Source organism: Lepisosteus platostomus, chromosome 7, assembly GCF_059453375.1.
Source record: "Lepisosteus platostomus isolate fLepPlt1 chromosome 7, fLepPlt1.hap1, whole genome shotgun sequence".
Taxonomy (NCBI): domain Eukaryota; kingdom Metazoa; phylum Chordata; class Actinopteri; order Semionotiformes; family Lepisosteidae; genus Lepisosteus; species Lepisosteus platostomus.
In genome coordinates, this window is record NC_142617.1 from 37,994,032 (window position 1) to 38,012,491 (window position 18,460).

Consider the following 18,460-nt stretch of genomic DNA (forward strand, 5'->3'; position numbering starts at 1 on the left):
AAAACATTTAAAAAATGAATCGAAACAGTTCTGTAAAGAGGAATGGGACAAAATACCTCCAAACCAATGTGCAGGACTCATTATTATCTCCAGGAGTCATTTGGTTGAGGTCATTGCTGCTAAACGAGGTTACTAAATCTAAAGGTTCACATACTTTATTTTTCCACCATTGGCAATTAAATGTTCAAGCAGTATATTCATTATAGGAACGAAAAAGTACAGTTGTTTGTGTGTTATTTGTTAAATCAGATTGTGTTTATTATTATGACAGAAATGAAAATCAGCTGACATTTTAGGAGCAATTACCGCAGGAATACAGATAATTCCAAAGGATTCACAAATTGGTTCTCGCCACTGTATTTTGACTTATAGTACAGTACCTATGATTGTTGGCAATTCCAGAGCCATATACTGTATGTATATATGAAAAAGAGCAGCTATACCAGCATGCAGGCTTTCAGGATACCACAACACATATTGCCTAATGGAGATGCTTCCCTTCATGCTATTAGCTTCTCTGTTTTGAATGCATCTGCATGTTGCACCATTAATTCCAGCAGCTTTAACTTGAAGAATAAGCTTCTCGTCAGGAATATAGTTGAGTAGTAGCTGAAGCACTAAAAGTATTTGTGCTTTTTTCAGTGTTTTTACACAGCTGCTTTTGTTAAGCAAGTAAAACCCATCCAGACCATCCTCAATTACAGCATTTCTGTACAAATTGGACTTTAGCTTGCCCTAATAGTAGCGTCTAGAAGTTTACACAATATGCATGTTAAGTTACCTCATTCAGTACATTCCTCTTTTTGTAGCAGTGGGTGTAACAGTGGCACGTTCATTAGTGTAGACATCAATGAAGTAGTTATTGAGCACATTTGCAAATGTCCTTTTCAATGTACTCTTTTGCCACTAAAATTGTTAATGCATTTTACCTACTCCTTAATCTTTTTCCCACTAAAAGACAGAATAAAAGCATTTATTTTCAGCAATAGCACATTTTCTAGCTTCCTTTTTTGTTCTTATTTTCCTTTTCACAAAAGATGGCATATTATGTATGATTTTCTCTTTTATTGACTTCCAAGTTAGTTCATGTCAGTTCCACAGTTTTTCTCAATCACACTTTCTTAATATAAATGTCCTTTTTTTAGTCTGATACAGCACAGAGGAGCGTATAATCGGTGGATAGATCAGGACACGGAATGTGTCAGCTATTCTCCTGTGTGTGAGTCCTAGTTCTGCTTCTTCAAAAAACTCACTTGACCCTGTGCCATTTGATTATGGACCAGACAGACTCCTACCACTCTTTCCAATATTGATTTTAGTTTCTGTGCTTCAGAGGTAGATAGGGACGTTACCTGGATATTAGCAATGTTCTCTTTTGGCTGCCTGCATATTTTTTTTCTATTTTTGAAGAGCTGCCAGCTCTACAGTTTATCGTCAGCAAGCATTTAAACAGCCTCCCCAGGACCATATTAATTTAGCAGACAGAGACCTTTTCAAAAAAGATGCACTAGCCAAAAAAAAAAATGTTTTCACAATGGTATAGAAATGTCACATTGCCAGGAAAAAAAAAGCCTGGCAAGAGTCAGTGCAGCTCCAGTGAGCGTTCTGATGAATGCTCCATGCTGCCAGGACTGTGGGGAACAGGAGGCTGCTTCATTTGAAGTGCAAAAGCTGAGACAGACTGCCCTCCGGAGTGCCAGGTCAGTGTCTGCAGGGGCCTGTTTGTGCACAGGGTTGCTGTGTTCTTAATGAGCACTTCTCCTCTCTGCAGAAGCAGACGTGAATAGGCCCGATGCAGAGATTGAATCCCCTCCCCCTCTGAGTGGAGACATGGTTGTGTGAGTAGTCTAGCACGGTAGTGATTGGAAACGTCTGAGAGACTTAAAGGCAGCACTGGGGCCCCCTCCCCTCCCCTCCCAAAGGGATCTCGTTTCTCCCAGCAGTTCAAAGACGTGCTGCCCAGGTAAACTGGTATTCCTGTATTGCCACGCGACAGACCTGCTTCATGTCTGGGGTGTAGTGCGGCCTTGCATCTACTGCCTGCTGGATTAGGCTATGGCCCTCCTCGGGCCTCTAAGGATAAAGCAGCTGCTGAAAAGGGGTGGATGCAATAACTAATAACAGCAATCACCTCTCCTCTTGACACATTTCACAGACTGCAGTGAAAGATGAACCATGACAAAGCGTGTTACAAATCTTTTTTGAATTCTTCGGTCCCCCCCCCCCCACCTCCTATGTTTTCTAATGTACATTCATCTGCAGCTTCAGGCTCTGTGTTTATGAGCAATTAATCATACCAAAGCGACATGTTGATAAATGTCTCCCGTGGCTGGAGTCAGGCACAGATTACAGAGCTGGTCTTACCTTTCATCTTGATCACTGAACCCTTTTATAATAAAGTCATCTCTGAGAAATGCAAATGGTTGTCTGCATGTCAGGCTCTGACACTCTGAATTGCATATTAAGATTGGAGGAAGGCCTTGCAAACCCAGCTCATTCAACAATTTCTTTCGCTGCTAGTGAAATCAACACAGATTTATTAACCCAGTATTGTAGATCAGATGCAAAGTTGGGAGTGTAGCCAGTGCCTGGAAGATAGTTATTTCCCAGACTTTATTTCAGTAACACTGAAGGCTGACACACAAAACACTGATTCAGATGTGCTACAGGGGACTGCTGCCAAGCATCCGTATGGTTTAATATTACTGAATGTTGAAATCTCAATGAAAGCCACTTTCTTAAGACTGATTTCCTTCTTGGCTTACTTTGTTTAGCAGTGACACTAGGAGAGGTGAAATATTGTTTTACTATTAATGTTTAATTAATGTGGGTAGCTGCGTCAGCATGCGTAGGCTGCAAAGGAACAAGTAATAGGTGTATTCCATGCTGAAAAAAAGAAGAAAGAGAACACAACGTTTCGGCCATGGAGCCTTCTTCAGGTGTGAGAGAGACAGGGCAGTAGGCAAAGGTAAAGTAGCGGGAGAACAAAGGTTGGGAGGGAGGAGGAGTGAGAGGCGGAGCAGGGGACAGAAAGAGAGGCCAATCAAGAGGTGTGAAGTCAGAATGGGTGCAGAGAGGTGTGAAATGAAACTTCCAATGAATGGAGAAAATTTAAAAGAACAGTAGTCTGTCGTTAAGGGAAGGGAGAATGTGTGATCCTAGCTGCAGAATAATTTTAGTTTCGGTGGTCTTTCTGATGTATGAGTTCGGAAACCCGTCTTTGAGAACACAGGCGGAGAGATTAGTGTGATCGTGGCCGTCAGAGGTGAAATGAGAAACAATAGGCTTGGAGAGATCTTTAATCTTCACAGCCCTGACGTGTTCTCTGAAGCGGTCTCCGAGTCTCCTTCCTGTTTCTCCAATGTAGATGGCTGGGCATTTACTGCAAGAGATACAGTAAATAAGGTTGCTGGAGGTACAAGATGCTGTCTGGGTGATCCGGAATTGTCCTGAGGGGCCTTGAATGAGTGTGGTGGTGGCTGTGTACTTGCAGGTGATACAGCGAGCTCTGTTGCAAGGGAAAGTGCCTGGTGTGGATGGTTGTTGAGGGCAGTCAAGGGAGCTGTGAACAAGGAGGTTACGCAGATTAGGTGGTCGGCGATATGAGATGATAGGGCGATCAGAAAAGAGGGCCCCAATGGAGGGATCATCCTGTAGGATGGAAAAGTTCTGGTTAATGGTCCTGGGGATAGGAAGTGTGTTAGGGTGGTAAGGAAGCACCAAGGGAATGCGGTTGTTACGGCGGGAGTTCCTGATCGGGCTGATGGTCCGGGGGGTGTTTTTGGCTCGGGCAAGGGCCCTGTCAATCACACTGCTGGGATATCCTCTGTTGATAAAAAATGAGTACATTTCGAGGGCTTGGTTCTCGAAGTCGATGTCGTCGCTGCATAGTCGTCGTAACCTAAGGAACTGTGAAAAAGGAAGAGAGTTTTTAGTGTGGTTGGGGTGAAATGAGCTGTACAGGAGGTAGCTGTGTGAATCCGTGGGTTTGTAATAAACTGAAGTGGACAGTCGGGGGTAGTTGATAGACAAGTGGATGTCTAGAAACGGAAGAGTGGTGGAAGATATGTTAACCGTATATTTGAGGGACGGGTGGAAGTTGGTGAAATGGTGCAGGAAGAACTCAAGCTGATCGTTGGAGCATGTGGCGGCACCGACGCAGTCATCAATATATCGTTTGTAGAGGTCAGGGACATAGCCAGTGTAGGAGGCGAAGAAGCGTTCTTCTACCCAGCCGACAAAAATGTTGGCATAGCTGGGTCCCATTCTGGTGCCCATGGCAACTCCACTGACCTGTTGGTAAAAAAGATTATTGAAAGAGAATGCGTTCAGTGTGAGGACCAATTCTGCAAGGTTTAATTAATTTCCCCTTTATTTTGCCTTAGTATTTGGACTTCTTAATTCAATTTTGACTCATACTGTACAACCTACCACTCCAAGACCTGGAATTTGCTCATTATTTTTATTGAAAGTGTCCTGTAGCAATTTATTTTAGAAGGGTGTTATACTGAATAAGAATTTGCCCTGGATTCATCTTGTCAGTATTGCTGCTTGACTCACGGTGCAATTTGTTCTTTACAGTGAATAGCTTTGTGATATTCAAATACGTTGCTACCCCTAGTGTGTTAATTTGATAGAGTTGAAGGTTCACTAGTTATGAATTAAATTAAAAAGACAAATTCCCTGGTGGAATCTGTTTTGTATACATAAATTAGGGGGTTTAATCAAGGGTATAATTAATTTTAATTAAGGGTTTCATGTATGAATAAATTAAATTCAGAACCATCCCTTTTATGAGATTTAATGTAAACTAAATCTCTGACATTTTAATACACCAAATTAGACAACAATTTCCTTTATTTAGGTTGGTGATATTTCTGTTGAAAGACAGCAAGCTGAAGGCAACATTCATCACAATGCTAACACTGTGGTCTCCCAGATAAGAAAACATGGCAATGAGGTTATTAAAGTGACACATACTGTCAATCTTTCAGGTTGGCCATTTAAAGGAAGACAAAGAGGAAATGCTATGATAATTGTAATTTGTTGATCAGGTTATGTTAATAGTCATGAGTGAAAATAGAAATATGGCTGTCATTGTTTTCTAATTTCTGTATAAGTGAAACACCTTGAAACAATAGGACTAACAGCTTCCAAAATGACAGACATTAGGAGTGATTCACAAGTTGTGGCTTTGAGTCCCACTAGAGTCAAATGTGACTTATACTGTAAGTGTATATCAATTTCAGGCCATTAGCTCAAGGTGTGTGTAGTAAGCTATGGCAGATTTTGATATGCAGAATTTGATAGTGAATATGTAGTGGGCTTCTGAAACTTGATTTAAAATTGTACTCATATGATATTGGTTAAATCGTTCCAAAAGAAATGTTAACATTAAGATATGTTCCTTTTCCCAGAGATTTGATTTACAGAGCTTACTATGTGTCCCTGTCTCCGTATTTCACACTGTTAATGGTGGATGCTATTTTTAAGCAGTGTGATAAACAGACTGTGGTGTGAAGTGGTTTTCAAATACAGCCATGAGCTATTTGCTGTTGTGAAACATTCTGAGCCAAGGATGTCGGTGTCAGGGCCTGTTCTACTGTGTACCACACAGTGGATCCATGTGTCCGCTGATTTCATGCAAAAATTGAGTATTTTCTGTAAAACAGTTTTCCTGGAATCCTAAAAGAAACAGGTGCATGTCAAACTTGGATCAATTTGTTTCTAGCAGCCAGTTCTCACGCTCTCATTAAAATAAAACAGATTTGTATTTACACTCTTAGTTTACAGTTGTAACGATCATATGATTTGGGAAACTATAATCGGTAAGAATAGCAAACGTATCATTGTATCATACAGAAGGTACTGATTGCAGTGAATTTGTTTTCCATCTGACCTTTGTCAGTGGAAGAGTCTGACATCTCATAACATGTAAGTTCCAAGTTTAGCAGAGTTCAGTAAAAGTGCATGCTCTCTCATCTCTCTGAAACATGAAAAAAGGAAGATTGCAGAAGGGGAGGGTGTAACACCATGTGGAACCATGTCATGGGTCAAGAATGGGTAGGATTCTACTAGAATTTTGTTTCCTCTTCCTGTTCATAATCCTGTATATTTCGTACGTTTGGTCGTGTGCTATTTTCAGCACTACAAAGAAACGCGTAACTCACGTTGATTACTTGCTGTGTGTGGTTTCAGGCAACTACTACGGCACTCCCAAGCCCCCAGCAGAACCCAGCCCGGTGCAGCCTGACCTGGTGGACCAGGTTCTGTTCGATGAAGAGTTCGACACCGAGGCCCAGCGCAAGCGCACCACCTCTGTCAGCAAGATGGAGCGGAAGGACAGCGCAGCCCCCGAGGAAGAGGAGGAGGAGGAGAGGCCAATGGTCAATGGGCTGACAGGTCAGCTTGTGGTCTCTGAGCTTTCAGCTCCAGCTTGAATGTCCTCATTCAGTTCGCACTTCACACTCATCGCCAATCGTTTCCGTTTCTTCCTAGCATTTTTGTCAAAGGTGCTCTGCACCCCAAGATACAACTCAAAAGCCAATCATAGGACCCCAACAATAAGTGTTTTGATAGTGTGGCGGTGTCGTCTGAATGTTACACTTGTATAGCTTTGACATTTAATACAAATGTCTGAGGTGCTTTTACATATCGAAAAGCACGCAAACATTACATTTTGAATGGTAATTTTCCACCTAGATTTTCTTTGAGTCCCAGAAAGACAGCTGACATGACGTGAAAGAAACATGACAGAAGTAAGACAGCTGGTCGTCTTAGTAAAATAGGACGTATTTCCTTCACTTGTTGCTGACTGTACTGTACCAATCGATAACCTACAGTATGACCTGTTTCCTACCTCTTCTCTCTGACCTCTGACCTTTCAGTTGTCTTGGTAGAAGAGAAAGCATTGGGGTTCCTCGACACAACTGATCTTTTACTGCCTCATGCTGTAAAGGAAGAGGGGGATTATGAGGGAGCCAGGAAAATGCAAAGCCAGATTCTTAAGCACCACTGCTACAATATCAAATTTCTGATAAAGCCAGATTTTCCATATTGAAATATCCCTCTTCAACTTGAATAACCTGGCAGAAACAAAAGTATGGCAATGCTGAAACCACAGATTTGACAAATACAAAACAGCTATTCCAGAATCCTGATTGAAAATATTTCATGTGTTAATCTGCATCTGCAGTTAGACTCGCAGCGCTTACCGCTACCCTCATGCGAACTCTTTTTAATGGATGTGGTCTTGCTGAGAGCCCTTCCTGTTTATAAGGCCAGCCCTGATGAGCTTGATGTTTGGTTTGGAGCTTGAAATGCCTTCTCGGAGTCAGAGTCATAGCCTGGAGACGCCACACACAACAGGCTCCTTTGCTGCTGGGCAATGCAAATCATGCTCTGGACAGCAGCCATCTTTAAACCTGAGTAAACTGTTTCTTCCCAGCCACCAGACCAAAGGGCAGCTCACACACAATACCTGCATTAAATAGTGGTTAAAACATCCACCCATTCACATTCAATGCTTTTGGTATTGTTTGTCCAGATATCAGCTGGGAGTAAACCAAATATTATCAGCCTTCCTAGTCAAAGAAAAATGAATAACCTGGAAGAGCGGTATTTGCTTTGGGCTGTGTACATACTGCATTTGTGAAATGCTGGTAGGAAGAAAGGCCGACCATATGTACAGTATGAGGAGTTTTGGCTCCTTAAGGGAAAGTTAAACCACGTGTAGGCCATTTGTAGTTTATTTTCATATGTGAGGTGCATAGGGTACAGAAATGATGGCACTTTCTGCCAGGAGAACAGTATCTGAGAATTGCTATGCCTGCTGTGTAACTGTGCTGCAATGTATTGTACCTTTACAAACGACTATCCTATTGCATGGTCTTTGAAGGATGTTGGTAGGCATAATTTTAAGGCCTCTGTCCCTATACTTTAACTTATTTTTCTCCAAGTATCATTTAGGTCATGGCGATCATGCCAAAGCCTGCAGCATCCTGCAGGAGTGCCCCAGTTTAGACTGATTTGATGGAATCCATTGAGAAATGCAAGAGATCAGGTTGTAATGAGATTTCTGTCTCGTCATGTCGCCCCTAGCACTGTTCTTGCAACATTACATACTGGAGTCATCACAGCTGTATTCTTATTTAGTTTTCTATTTGACAGGGACATAAACAACAGCTTTCAGAGGCCCGCATTGTTGTCTGAGCCTGTTTTTTACTTTTCAACACATGGAATGCTGTGTGTGCAGATGACTGTGTGTGGTAATACTTTTCTTAGAAATATAGTTGCCTCAGATGTAAACTTGTATTTTAAATTTGGGTCATATTCCAGCACTAAGGTCAGTTAAGGAAAAACACCCTAAATTTCGTCAGATTTTCCTTTCCAAACACTTCTTCTGATATGCATGACATTTCTGAATTAGTGGTTTGGAATTTGCTCGTACTGTATATTGGTTCTAGTGAAGTTAAAAGGAGACAAACCCTCAATGCTCGCTGCCATTCCCGAGCACAGGAGGTAGCAAAACCAATGAAAATGAGGTGCCTTGGGCTCTCCAGGGTAGCTTCACCATTAAAGCCACAGTGCAGTGAGGTCTTATGATCCAGATGTTGCCTGTTTGAACCTGGGCTGTGCCACTGTCCGTCAGTGCCTGGGATTCCCCAGACTGCAGAGCGCTGCAAGGGTGTGATGAGCGTGATTCAGCCAGCATGCACAGCAGCAGCAGTGAGCTTGGCAGTGGATTCGGTGATAAATGTACTGCTCCTCCAGTCGGTACTAACAGTCTTGTACGGAGCTCAGAGATCACAGCACCTGGAGTGATGAATGGCTCTGAAGGGTGGGCATGTTGGAGGAGAGCACACGCAGGTCCATTCAGCCTGTGCAGTGTGGAGGCTGTAGTGGCAAACAGAGGAGACTCACAATTGGCAGTTCCGCTTTTGGAGAGTAGAGAAATTGTAGGCAACTGACAAAAAATATAAAGAGAAAAATAAAATAAAAGGTTTCTGGAAGACGGCAGAATGGAGGAGAAAATAGTTTTGCAGTATGTAGGTCTCAAGGTTTTATTCCTTTTCAGGTCCTAGCAGTACCTTGCAGTAGTTTCTCACAAATTAAATAAAATGTCCTATTGTTAATTTTCTTTATTGATCTTTGTACAGATCGTCACTTAAATAGGGGTTAATTGTAACAGTGGATTATTATCATCATCATCATCATCATCATTATTAATAATAATAATTGCTTACACTTATAGCGATTTTCTGGACACTCCACTCAAAGCGCTTTACAGGTAATGGGGACTCCCCTCCACCACCACCAATGTGCAGCATCCACCTGGATGATGCGACGGGAGCCATAGTGCGCCAGAACGCTCACCACACATCAGCTATTAGTGGGGAGGAGAACACAGGGATGAAGCCAGTTCAGAGATGGGGATTAATAAGAGGCCATGATTGGTAAGGGCCAATGGGAAATTTGGCCAGAATGTCAGGGTTACACCCCTACTCTTTTCGAGAAATGCCCTGGGATTTTTAATGACCACAGAGAATCAGGACCTCGGTTTTACGTCTCATCAGAAGGATGGCGCCTTTTTACAGTATAGTGTCCCCATCACTATACTGGGGCATTAGGACCCACATGGACCGCAGGGTGAGCGCCTCCTGCTGGCCCCACCTCTTCCAGCAACAACCTTAGCTTTCCCAGGAGGTTTCCCACTCAGGTACTGACCAGGCTCACACCTGCTTAGCTGGGTTGCCAGTTGTGAGTTGCAGGGTGATATGGCTGCTGGCTGTAATTATAATATTACATATAATATTATATAATATTACATATACTCATGTATATACTGTAGCACTTTTGAGATCCTTTACAATGAAGGGACCTGCTTTATCCAGCACTGAAGTGCAGTCTCACGCTGGGTGATGTGAGGTAGCCAGGATGTGCCACTTCAAAGCAGGTCAGGAGGATAAGTGAGAAACTGCTTCATCAGTTGAATTTTGGGGAGACTTCATGTTGACCACATTGTGCAACTTTAAATCAGCCAGGGCTCTGGCGTTATCACCTTTACTCTTACACAGAGTGTCCTGTGATCTTTAATAACCAAGCAGGGAGGCCTCAGTTTAATGTATTAATCAAAGGACAACACTTCCTAAAGCGTAGTGTCCCCAGTCACCATACTGGTGCACTGGTGTGGAAAGTCCGGTTTACCAGGTTTTCCCTGGAGGACTCCTGCCCCAGTACTGACCCGGCTCTGGCTTCTGAGATCTGATGATGAGTTGAGGCTCAAAGGTGGCAAAGCTGCTTCTGTTATTCAGTGCAACACAATTGCCAGAGCTGTTTAGGTTTATGATGTCAACCAAATATAGATGTTTTAATTTACAGCTTCACATGAAGGTCTTTCATGAAGACATTCTCACAAAAGGCCTTTTTATCCAAACGGCAGGCTCTTCTGCACACCTCACTGCAATGCAAATTGTGTGGTGCAGTATATATCCCAGGGGCTCCACTATCACTGGAAAGGATCAGTCCTGCAGTTTCAGCAGAGATCACGGTGAAACATGGCCAGTCGAGTTCCAGGAAGTCCCTGTGAGTTTACTCTCTGTGTCATCTCTCTCTCCCCAGAGCACAAAGATTCAGCCGAGTGGAAGAAGGCTGTGCCCAGCTACAACCAGTCGAGCAGCAGCATGGATTTCAGAGTGTGGAACAGCCTGCCCCGGGACGATAACCAGGAGCCTCTGCCCAAGAACTGGGAGATGGCCTACACTGAGACAGGCATGGTGTACTTCATCGAGTGAGTACTGCCCTGAGCCCTGTTTGAGCAGGAGCCTGCAGTCTGCGTCAGTCAAGGGTCTTGTGACTGACACAGTAGTGGGCCGTGTTCACAGAGGTTTAAAACCATTGGAGTAATAGTTTCTAAATATTTTACACAGAAATGTTTTGATCGGCATCATGTGTGCATACTGTACGTATTGCTCTCAAGATGGGGGATGAAATTTAAGAAATTGTCCTTACAAGGATAGCAACAAACAGCTGATTTGGGTATGTCCATGTTATGGGAATTATTTTTTTGTAATCTAAATAGCGTGCTCTTTTAAATCAAGAATTAGCCTAAAAAGATATCTTTTGCGATGGTTTTCACCCCATGGAGAGTTTCATTTAAGTGAAACTTGACATAGATAGAAATAGTTAAAAAATACAATAAGAGCTGTTTTACATATACACGCCTGTAGACACGGTAGTTGAATAGAAAGCACTTTAATTAAAAAAGTTTAATGCCAAGTGCAAACCTAAATCATGGCTGGTATTTTATCATGTGAGCAAATTATATTGGAGAAAAGAATGTTTAAGTATTTAGTTTCTTCAATATGGATATTAATCTGTTTTCAGAATGAGTCAGTTATTCATTAATTTTGACCAGTTACTCCAGCTTGCCTTCTAAATGGCAATAAACAGCTGAAATATTGAATACATGTCAAATAGCTGACAATTATGACCTGCCTTTTCAATCACTCCTCTTGAGTCCTGTTGAGTTTAAAAGGATGGACATAAGGGAAACAGTAGCACAGCATCACTGATTCACTTTAGTGAAGTAGAAGAACATATCTAAAAACAAACCAGGCAGATGTTTGGATGTGAATGTACCAAGAGCTGGTTAAAAAGTAGGACTATCACAACTGATGCAAGAGGAAGATATTGAATGTACAGTATGTGCCCTATAACCATCCATATTTTCATTTGTGAAGATGATGCTTTTTGCTAAAACACGGCTCGTAGTTTGTTTATAGCTCCTGTATTTTGATTTTGAATGATAATGTCAAATTTGGGATGATTGTTAAAACATAAACAGGTTGCAGAAAGAAAAACAACATAAAATAGTTGTGCAGTGTTCCTGTTTTTTTTTAGTTGCGCGAGTGACCTACTGGGGGTCAGATGTGCTAATAAGAAGCAGTGCACAACCACTCAATATTTTAGCATACATCTGACTGACTAAACAGCATTGTACTATGAACATTGATGGTTATTCCTCAATCTGATATATCTGAAGGATAATCTATTACTTGCTCATGCTAAGAGAAATGATGGACATCAGCTAAAAAACAGTTTTGAAATGTATTCAATAACCCGTTAGATAATTACTCAGCTTTGACTCAGAACCTCTTCAGCATGCAATATAGTTCAGAAGATGTTCCCTCTAAAAACAGATGCTGCACTTAGTACTAATACAATGTAAAGATTTACAGGAAGGTCAAATCAATGTGTGTTACATTTACCCAGAGGCTTAATAGTCTTAATAGAATCTCTAGTTGCCCAGGCAATACATTACTCCTACCAGTAAGTGACGCAGAAGGCAAAATAATGTCCATGTTCATTCTTTGCTTTGTAAAAACCTCTTCTGCTTCTGACCTACTGTCTGCCTGGTCCACGTGGTCCAAAATATAACCTTTCCTTAGGTATCCTGTGTGTGCATCCTTATTAAGTGTTCTTACTTTCTTGAGCCTGTTCTTTGTCTTGGGAACAGACTGTGGCCTCACAGAATGCCTCACCAGTGGCCCAACAAGTTTATGCTGGTACTCCATAACCAACCCACTGTTGTTAAGCTGCACGGAAAGCTTAGCACATCTTAATGAATGCAGTTTGCTCAATAAACACTTTCTCGGTGACTTACATTAGCCTTATTCATAGTACACATGAGATTCCTGCAGTGTACTTTGTCCACTCTGTATTCTGCATGCGATGTTGCCTGCGACCCGTGGTCCTGTTTCAGCAGGTGTGTGCTGCACTGCATGTGCGAGAAGGAACTTGGCAAGATCCTTTGATATTTACCCAGGGACTTCACGTATTTAATGAAATATTTATGAATTTTGTGAAATCCCTGTTGAAATATTTTTCCATTTGTATTGTAACTTACAACTTGTGACAATTATGTTCACATGATGCATACATTTCTGCATGAGGACAAACATCTAATTTTTTTCTTCTATTCTGCAGGCCATGGTTACCTTCAACGTAGTCCCAATTTCTCAGTTTCGAAAGGCAATATTCACCTTTTTCCTTAATGATATCTTTGTTTTTGAATGTCTGATGATTTCTTTGCCTCCTCTACAAAATGTATGGCATACACATAGCTCAATGGTCAGAAACACAAGAACACAAGAAAGGTCCCCTCTCCACTGTGACCTTTCGGCCCCTCTAGCCCTCTTGGTAGCATAGAGACTAGTCTTCTTACATATTTAAAAGCAGGATGCCTGTTGACTCAGTAATAAGGAAGCCTTTATGTTGAGTTACTGCTGTAATGGAGATGTGTGATACCTGAACATCTGCATTTCTGGAGTTGATAGTGCTGGCGTTCCGAGTTTGCACTTGTTCTTGGTAAGGAAACATGGGTGGCTGTTCATGCATGAATCTAGGTTTGAAAAGCTCATAGAAATACCTGACCTCTAGAGCTCAGGAATGAGAGAATGATAATGTCTCCCTCCTTTGCTCTCCGGAGGCCTTTCATAATCAGAAGAACTGCACTGTGACTTCTTGCATCCCCACGGTAGTAGTTAGTGGCTAAGTAATCCAAGGATCTCATCCAGTATTTTCTTGAAACAAACCAGAGTAATCGGCTTCCACACCACAGCTAAGGTAGATTGAGCCCTACTCCCACCACCTTTTGTGTGTAAAGTGCCTCCTGCTCTCAATTGTAAATGCACTGGCACCTGCAGGGCTCAAGAATGGTTTGGCAGTTCTTGCCTTCTCTCCACAGTCACAACACCAAAACCACCACGTGGCTGGATCCTCGGCTGGCCAAGAAAGCCAAACCACCAGAGAAGTGCGAGGATGGAGGTGAGTGTGAGCTGGTCCAAGGGCACGAGCTCAGCATGCACGCAGCGACCCCTCGCTGCTCCGTGGTCCACTTCAGTGTCCACTAGGATGCAGTGTCTCAGCAGGCTTTTGTGAGCAGAGTCAGGTTTTTTTTAAAATAAATCAGTAGCTTGCAGCATCATTCTGGTGATGAAGTTGCAATGTAAAATGTATTGAGTTGCTGGAGGCATCATCAATCTGAGTTGGTTGCAGGTTTTACAGTGTCACCATGATGCCATCCTAAAGGGCGGTAGAGTGGTGCAGTGGTAAGGGTTCTGGACTCATAACTGGAAGGCTAAGGGTTCAAATCCCAGGTGAGATACAACTAGAGTACCTTTGAGCAAGTTGTAGCTGAATTGTTGCAGTAAAAATAAGTCCTTGTGAATAAAAATGTTAACCAGGCAAATAAATGTAAATGTCCTAAACGTGGCCATTACATCCAGCTGTCCCTCATTTTTAAAGGTCTAGTGTATAGTTTTAAATTAAATTTAAATTCTTCCTTCACATGCTACTCAGTATTGGAAGGCATAGAAACTACAAAATGAATTATATTATTAAAAGCCAAGTGTTCAGCATGATTTTGTTTTTCCTTTTTTTTTACCGGTGTGTTGAATTTAAATATGTACAAACAGAATATGTATGAACAGCAGAAATGAGCAAATGAGAGAAATGTTTACTTAGTTGGAGGGCAGGAGCTGTAGATCTGGGTTTCTGTTAGTGAGCCTCTATTGAGTCATATTTTTGTCTTTATGGGCACATTATGAAATGAAACATTCGTATGCACATAAAATTCAATTTATGCCTACTGTTGCTAATTTTTCTTTTCAGTACTTTCAAAATGTTAGACACTTGAGTAATAAAAGGAAAATTGCAAAGCAGCGTGTGGGTGTTTGTTTTTTCCCCTGACAATTCCTCCCTTCTCACCTGTTACGAGTTAATTGGGTGTTCAGATATTTTTACTAGCCAGATGTATTTTGAAAATGATGGTCACAGATCCATATACAGTAGGAATCAGATGGAGCAGCAGAAGAACATACGATTGCCAAAAGAGGGAGGCCATTCTGCCCTTCTGTTCCACTTGGTTGCTAGGTGGTTATTTTTTTACAAGGATATCACACAGAGTAGCTGTTTCCCCTAGGGAACATGGCTGTGTAGCTTGTTCCAGACACCCACCATTCTTTATGTAAAAAAGTGCATCATTCAGTAACTCCCAAGATTAACACGCATTAGTATTTTAGATACTTGCTCTGAATTCTGATGTTGATCACATGTAAAAAGTTATACTGGTATAGAGTAGAGTTGAGGGTTAAGGACAGGACTCAGACACGTGATGAGAAACCATACATCGGATGTTATTGCTACAATATCCACCTACTGTATAATTCAGACACTTGTTTATACCTTGTTTAAGTGTCATAAAGGTCTGGAGCAGGATAAGATCAGAAAAGCATCCTTTAATACACTGGTTCTCAATCCTAGTTCTGATGGCCTACACACCTATTGGTTTTTGTTCCAGCCAAGCCCTCTATTACACCACCAAACCCTTCATTGAGATAATAATAATAAGATCAATTTGAACTGTTTGCTTCCCGCTTAAACATATTGGAGCTTTAACCATTGTATTTTGTGAGTGAAACAAAATCCCAAAGTTGTGACTAGGAGTAAAATGCAAATATTAAATTGAAGCTACTTCTTAATTGAACCCTTATTTGATTTCATCAAGGTGGGATGTAATGGGAACCTGCAGGTGTGTGGGTCACCAGGACCAGGACTGGGAACCACTGCTGTGCTGGGACAATCCTACTCTTGGCTGCTTTGCCGTTATCTTTCTCACAGCTCACAGCCTGTGCACTTCATTGCATTTTCACACTTCTGGGTCCTTATACAAACAAAGGGCTGACAGGGCGCATTCAGCACAAACATGAATAAACAGCTTTCTTTTTAGAATGTACTACAAGAGACAACCAGTGGGCTGAATAAGATCTGCAGCACTGCTTCTCTGAAAGGCTGTTTTAATGTTTCCTCTTGCGTGAAGGGCTGTATTCACACTGAGGGTTCATCACTGAAAGCTACAGGCTCACAGCTGAGAATTGGGCAAGTACTTCAACATGGTCTTATTGTATTATTGTGTTTCCTCTTTGCAGAGCTCCCGTATGGCTGGGAAAAGATAGAAGACCCGCAATATGGCACCTATTACGTTGAGTGAGTTTGCTTGCCCATAACCTGTGTCCGGGAGCATCAGGCTGCTCAGCATAAATTACACTAGTGGCGGATCTTTGAAATCTTGCAATCAGAGCTAAAAGCATGTGGATAAATTATAGTTTTAACGTGCTCAGCAGCTGGACTTGTGATAAAGTAATTGCAGTTTCTCCTTTAGAGATTGTGACTATAAGTTACAGCTGTTTGTGATCTGTCTGTAGGAGGTGGACTGGTGTGGGTGTTGGGGGTGGGCTGCATTTATTTTATTAGCGGTGTTATACGCAGTGGGTTTGATTGTGTCTGTCGGTCCGCTCCGTTGTTGGAGAACATGCACAGCTCGCTGCTCACATGCACTAACACGAATCCCCAAGCCCTCCTCAGAGACACAGGACTCGTGGCAGTGGGAGTAGGGGGAGAACCAGGTGTGGGGATTCACTTTCAGTCTCATCTTTGTTAAGGCGGAAGAGAGAAAGGGAGAGAGAGTTTTCTTTAAAAGAAAAAGAAAAAGGAAACTAAATCCTTGATTAGTAACAGTTACCAGTAGGCAGAGAAGTGGAATGAAGAAGAAATTGAATGCCACAGGTTGTGTTAGGAAGCCCCAGCATTGTCGCAAGAAGGGATGCTTTCTTTTGAATGAAGGTTGTCTCTCCCATTATGCCCTTACTGTGGTTGCAGTTCCAGCCAATACTGTTATTTATCACTTTGGGCTCTTTGCATTCATTCCTAGTTATGTCTTACATTTTCCTTTGGTGGTGATATAGGCTGGATCCATACAATAACACACATATAACAAGAAACCCTGCTTAGAAACTGGAGTGTAAAATAATCAAGCTCTTTCTGTTTACAGTAAATTACATCTTGTGGCTTAGAGGTAAAAAGAATGCAGGGTCAAAGCGCTTGACTTGGTTCATAGCAGACATAGCATCTAATACAATTTGCACTTTGTGTTGGAAAAAAATGATTACAGAAACAACATCTATGCAGATATTTCTACGGGCATTGTCATTTTTCAAAATGTGAACACCAGCGTTTCTCAGCCTTTTCCATTCCAACGCACACTTATCATATATCAAACTTTTGTGGCACACCAATCTATGTCCCACACGTCACCAGCCCAAGTGTATTATTAATTTTTTAACTTATTGATAATATATCATTTATTCAAAGATATGTATTATTTATTGATATTATGAACAAGCCTTTGTGATGAATGTACAATACAGTTATGTCACCCTGGAAGGAATGATATCCTCAAACCGAAAAAAACTAACTTTCACCTCACACATGATTCCCACCTAAACATTCTTCTGTCTTGTGTTTACGTGCCAATCCTGTAACACAACACTTTTCTTACCCCACAAAGCGGAGAGAAACAATAGTTCGTTTAGAGGTTGGAATGGGGTGCTGCCTCAGTGTGCGTTGGCTTCATAGGAACAAGTAAGGGTCCACTCCAAGCTGAAAAAGAGAGAGGAAAAAACGCCACGTTTTGGCAGTTGATTCTTCTTCAACTGTGAGTGAGAGAGAGTAAGGTGGCTGTAATGTAAGGTGTAGGAGTTCTCGCCATTTGAGAAACGCTGGTCTGTCCTAATCTTCTACAATACACTGTGTCTGGTCGATGTTCAGTGGCTTGTATTCCCTGTTGCACTGCAGCCACATTAACCAGAAGACCCAGTTCGAGAACCCGGTTCTGGAGGCCAAGAAGAAGCTCAGCCAGGAGGCTCCCGCTGTTCCCCAGCAGGGGGCAGCACCCTCAGCAGGTACAGTACCTCCTCTCTTTCCCTAGGGGCCTGTTGTGCACCTTTTGATCTCTGACTGCACCTCCTGACAGATGGACTCTTTGAGGTTTGAGCCAAAACATCAGCATTAATTACACTACAGGGTGGCAGGATTGCCTTTGCAACATAACCGGGTAGGAATTTGAAACACATGGCAGTTCTGACCTTAAAGTCCTTTGGTTCATGATAAGTGCAATTTAATGTCTCGCAGCTTTGGTTGTTGATAAAGAAAGCTGAGCTTTCAGTTTACAATGTCATCAGGTGGATGTCAATATGTAATGTGTATTTCCATATTCATATCGAAAACGTTTTGGAGAAGTGGAATGGAAAACGGGAGGTACGTTGGCACAGGGTGTAGCATTGTTGCCTTGCAGTTCTGGGGCACCAGGTTCAATCCCAGACCTAATAAGTTAGGTTCAATTCCTAACCTAAGGCCTGGGGTGCTATCTGTGTGGAGTTTGTATGTTCTCTCCGTGTTTGTGCTCCAGTTTCCTCCCACAGTCCCAAGGATATATGGTACTGGCAAATTAATTGGCTTCTGGGATAACTGGCCCTAGGTGAGAGTATCTGAATGTCTGTGATTGTGTCTGTCTGCACTACAACAGACTGGCGTCTTGTCCAAGATGTACCCTTCCTTGTGC

At 42.1% G+C, this 18,460-nt stretch overlaps 1 protein-coding gene across 3 annotated transcripts in view; it reads left to right on the forward strand.

The window, feature by feature from the left end:
- The window catches only part of magi3a (membrane associated guanylate kinase, WW and PDZ domain containing 3a), a 158,208-nt gene that overhangs the window by 108,866 nt on the left and 30,882 nt on the right, over positions 1-18,460 (forward strand). For all 3 annotated transcript variants that reach the window (XM_088640164.1, XM_088640165.1, XM_088640163.1), the window contains exons 5-9: positions 6,199-6,402; positions 10,621-10,789; positions 13,748-13,827; positions 15,990-16,047; positions 17,695-17,801. In XM_088640164.1, the coding sequence (XP_088496290.1) occupies positions 6,199-6,402; positions 10,621-10,789; positions 13,748-13,827; positions 15,990-16,047; positions 17,695-17,801 (618 nt within the window). The remainder of the gene's footprint in view (positions 1-6,198; positions 6,403-10,620; positions 10,790-13,747; positions 13,828-15,989; positions 16,048-17,694; positions 17,802-18,460) is intronic.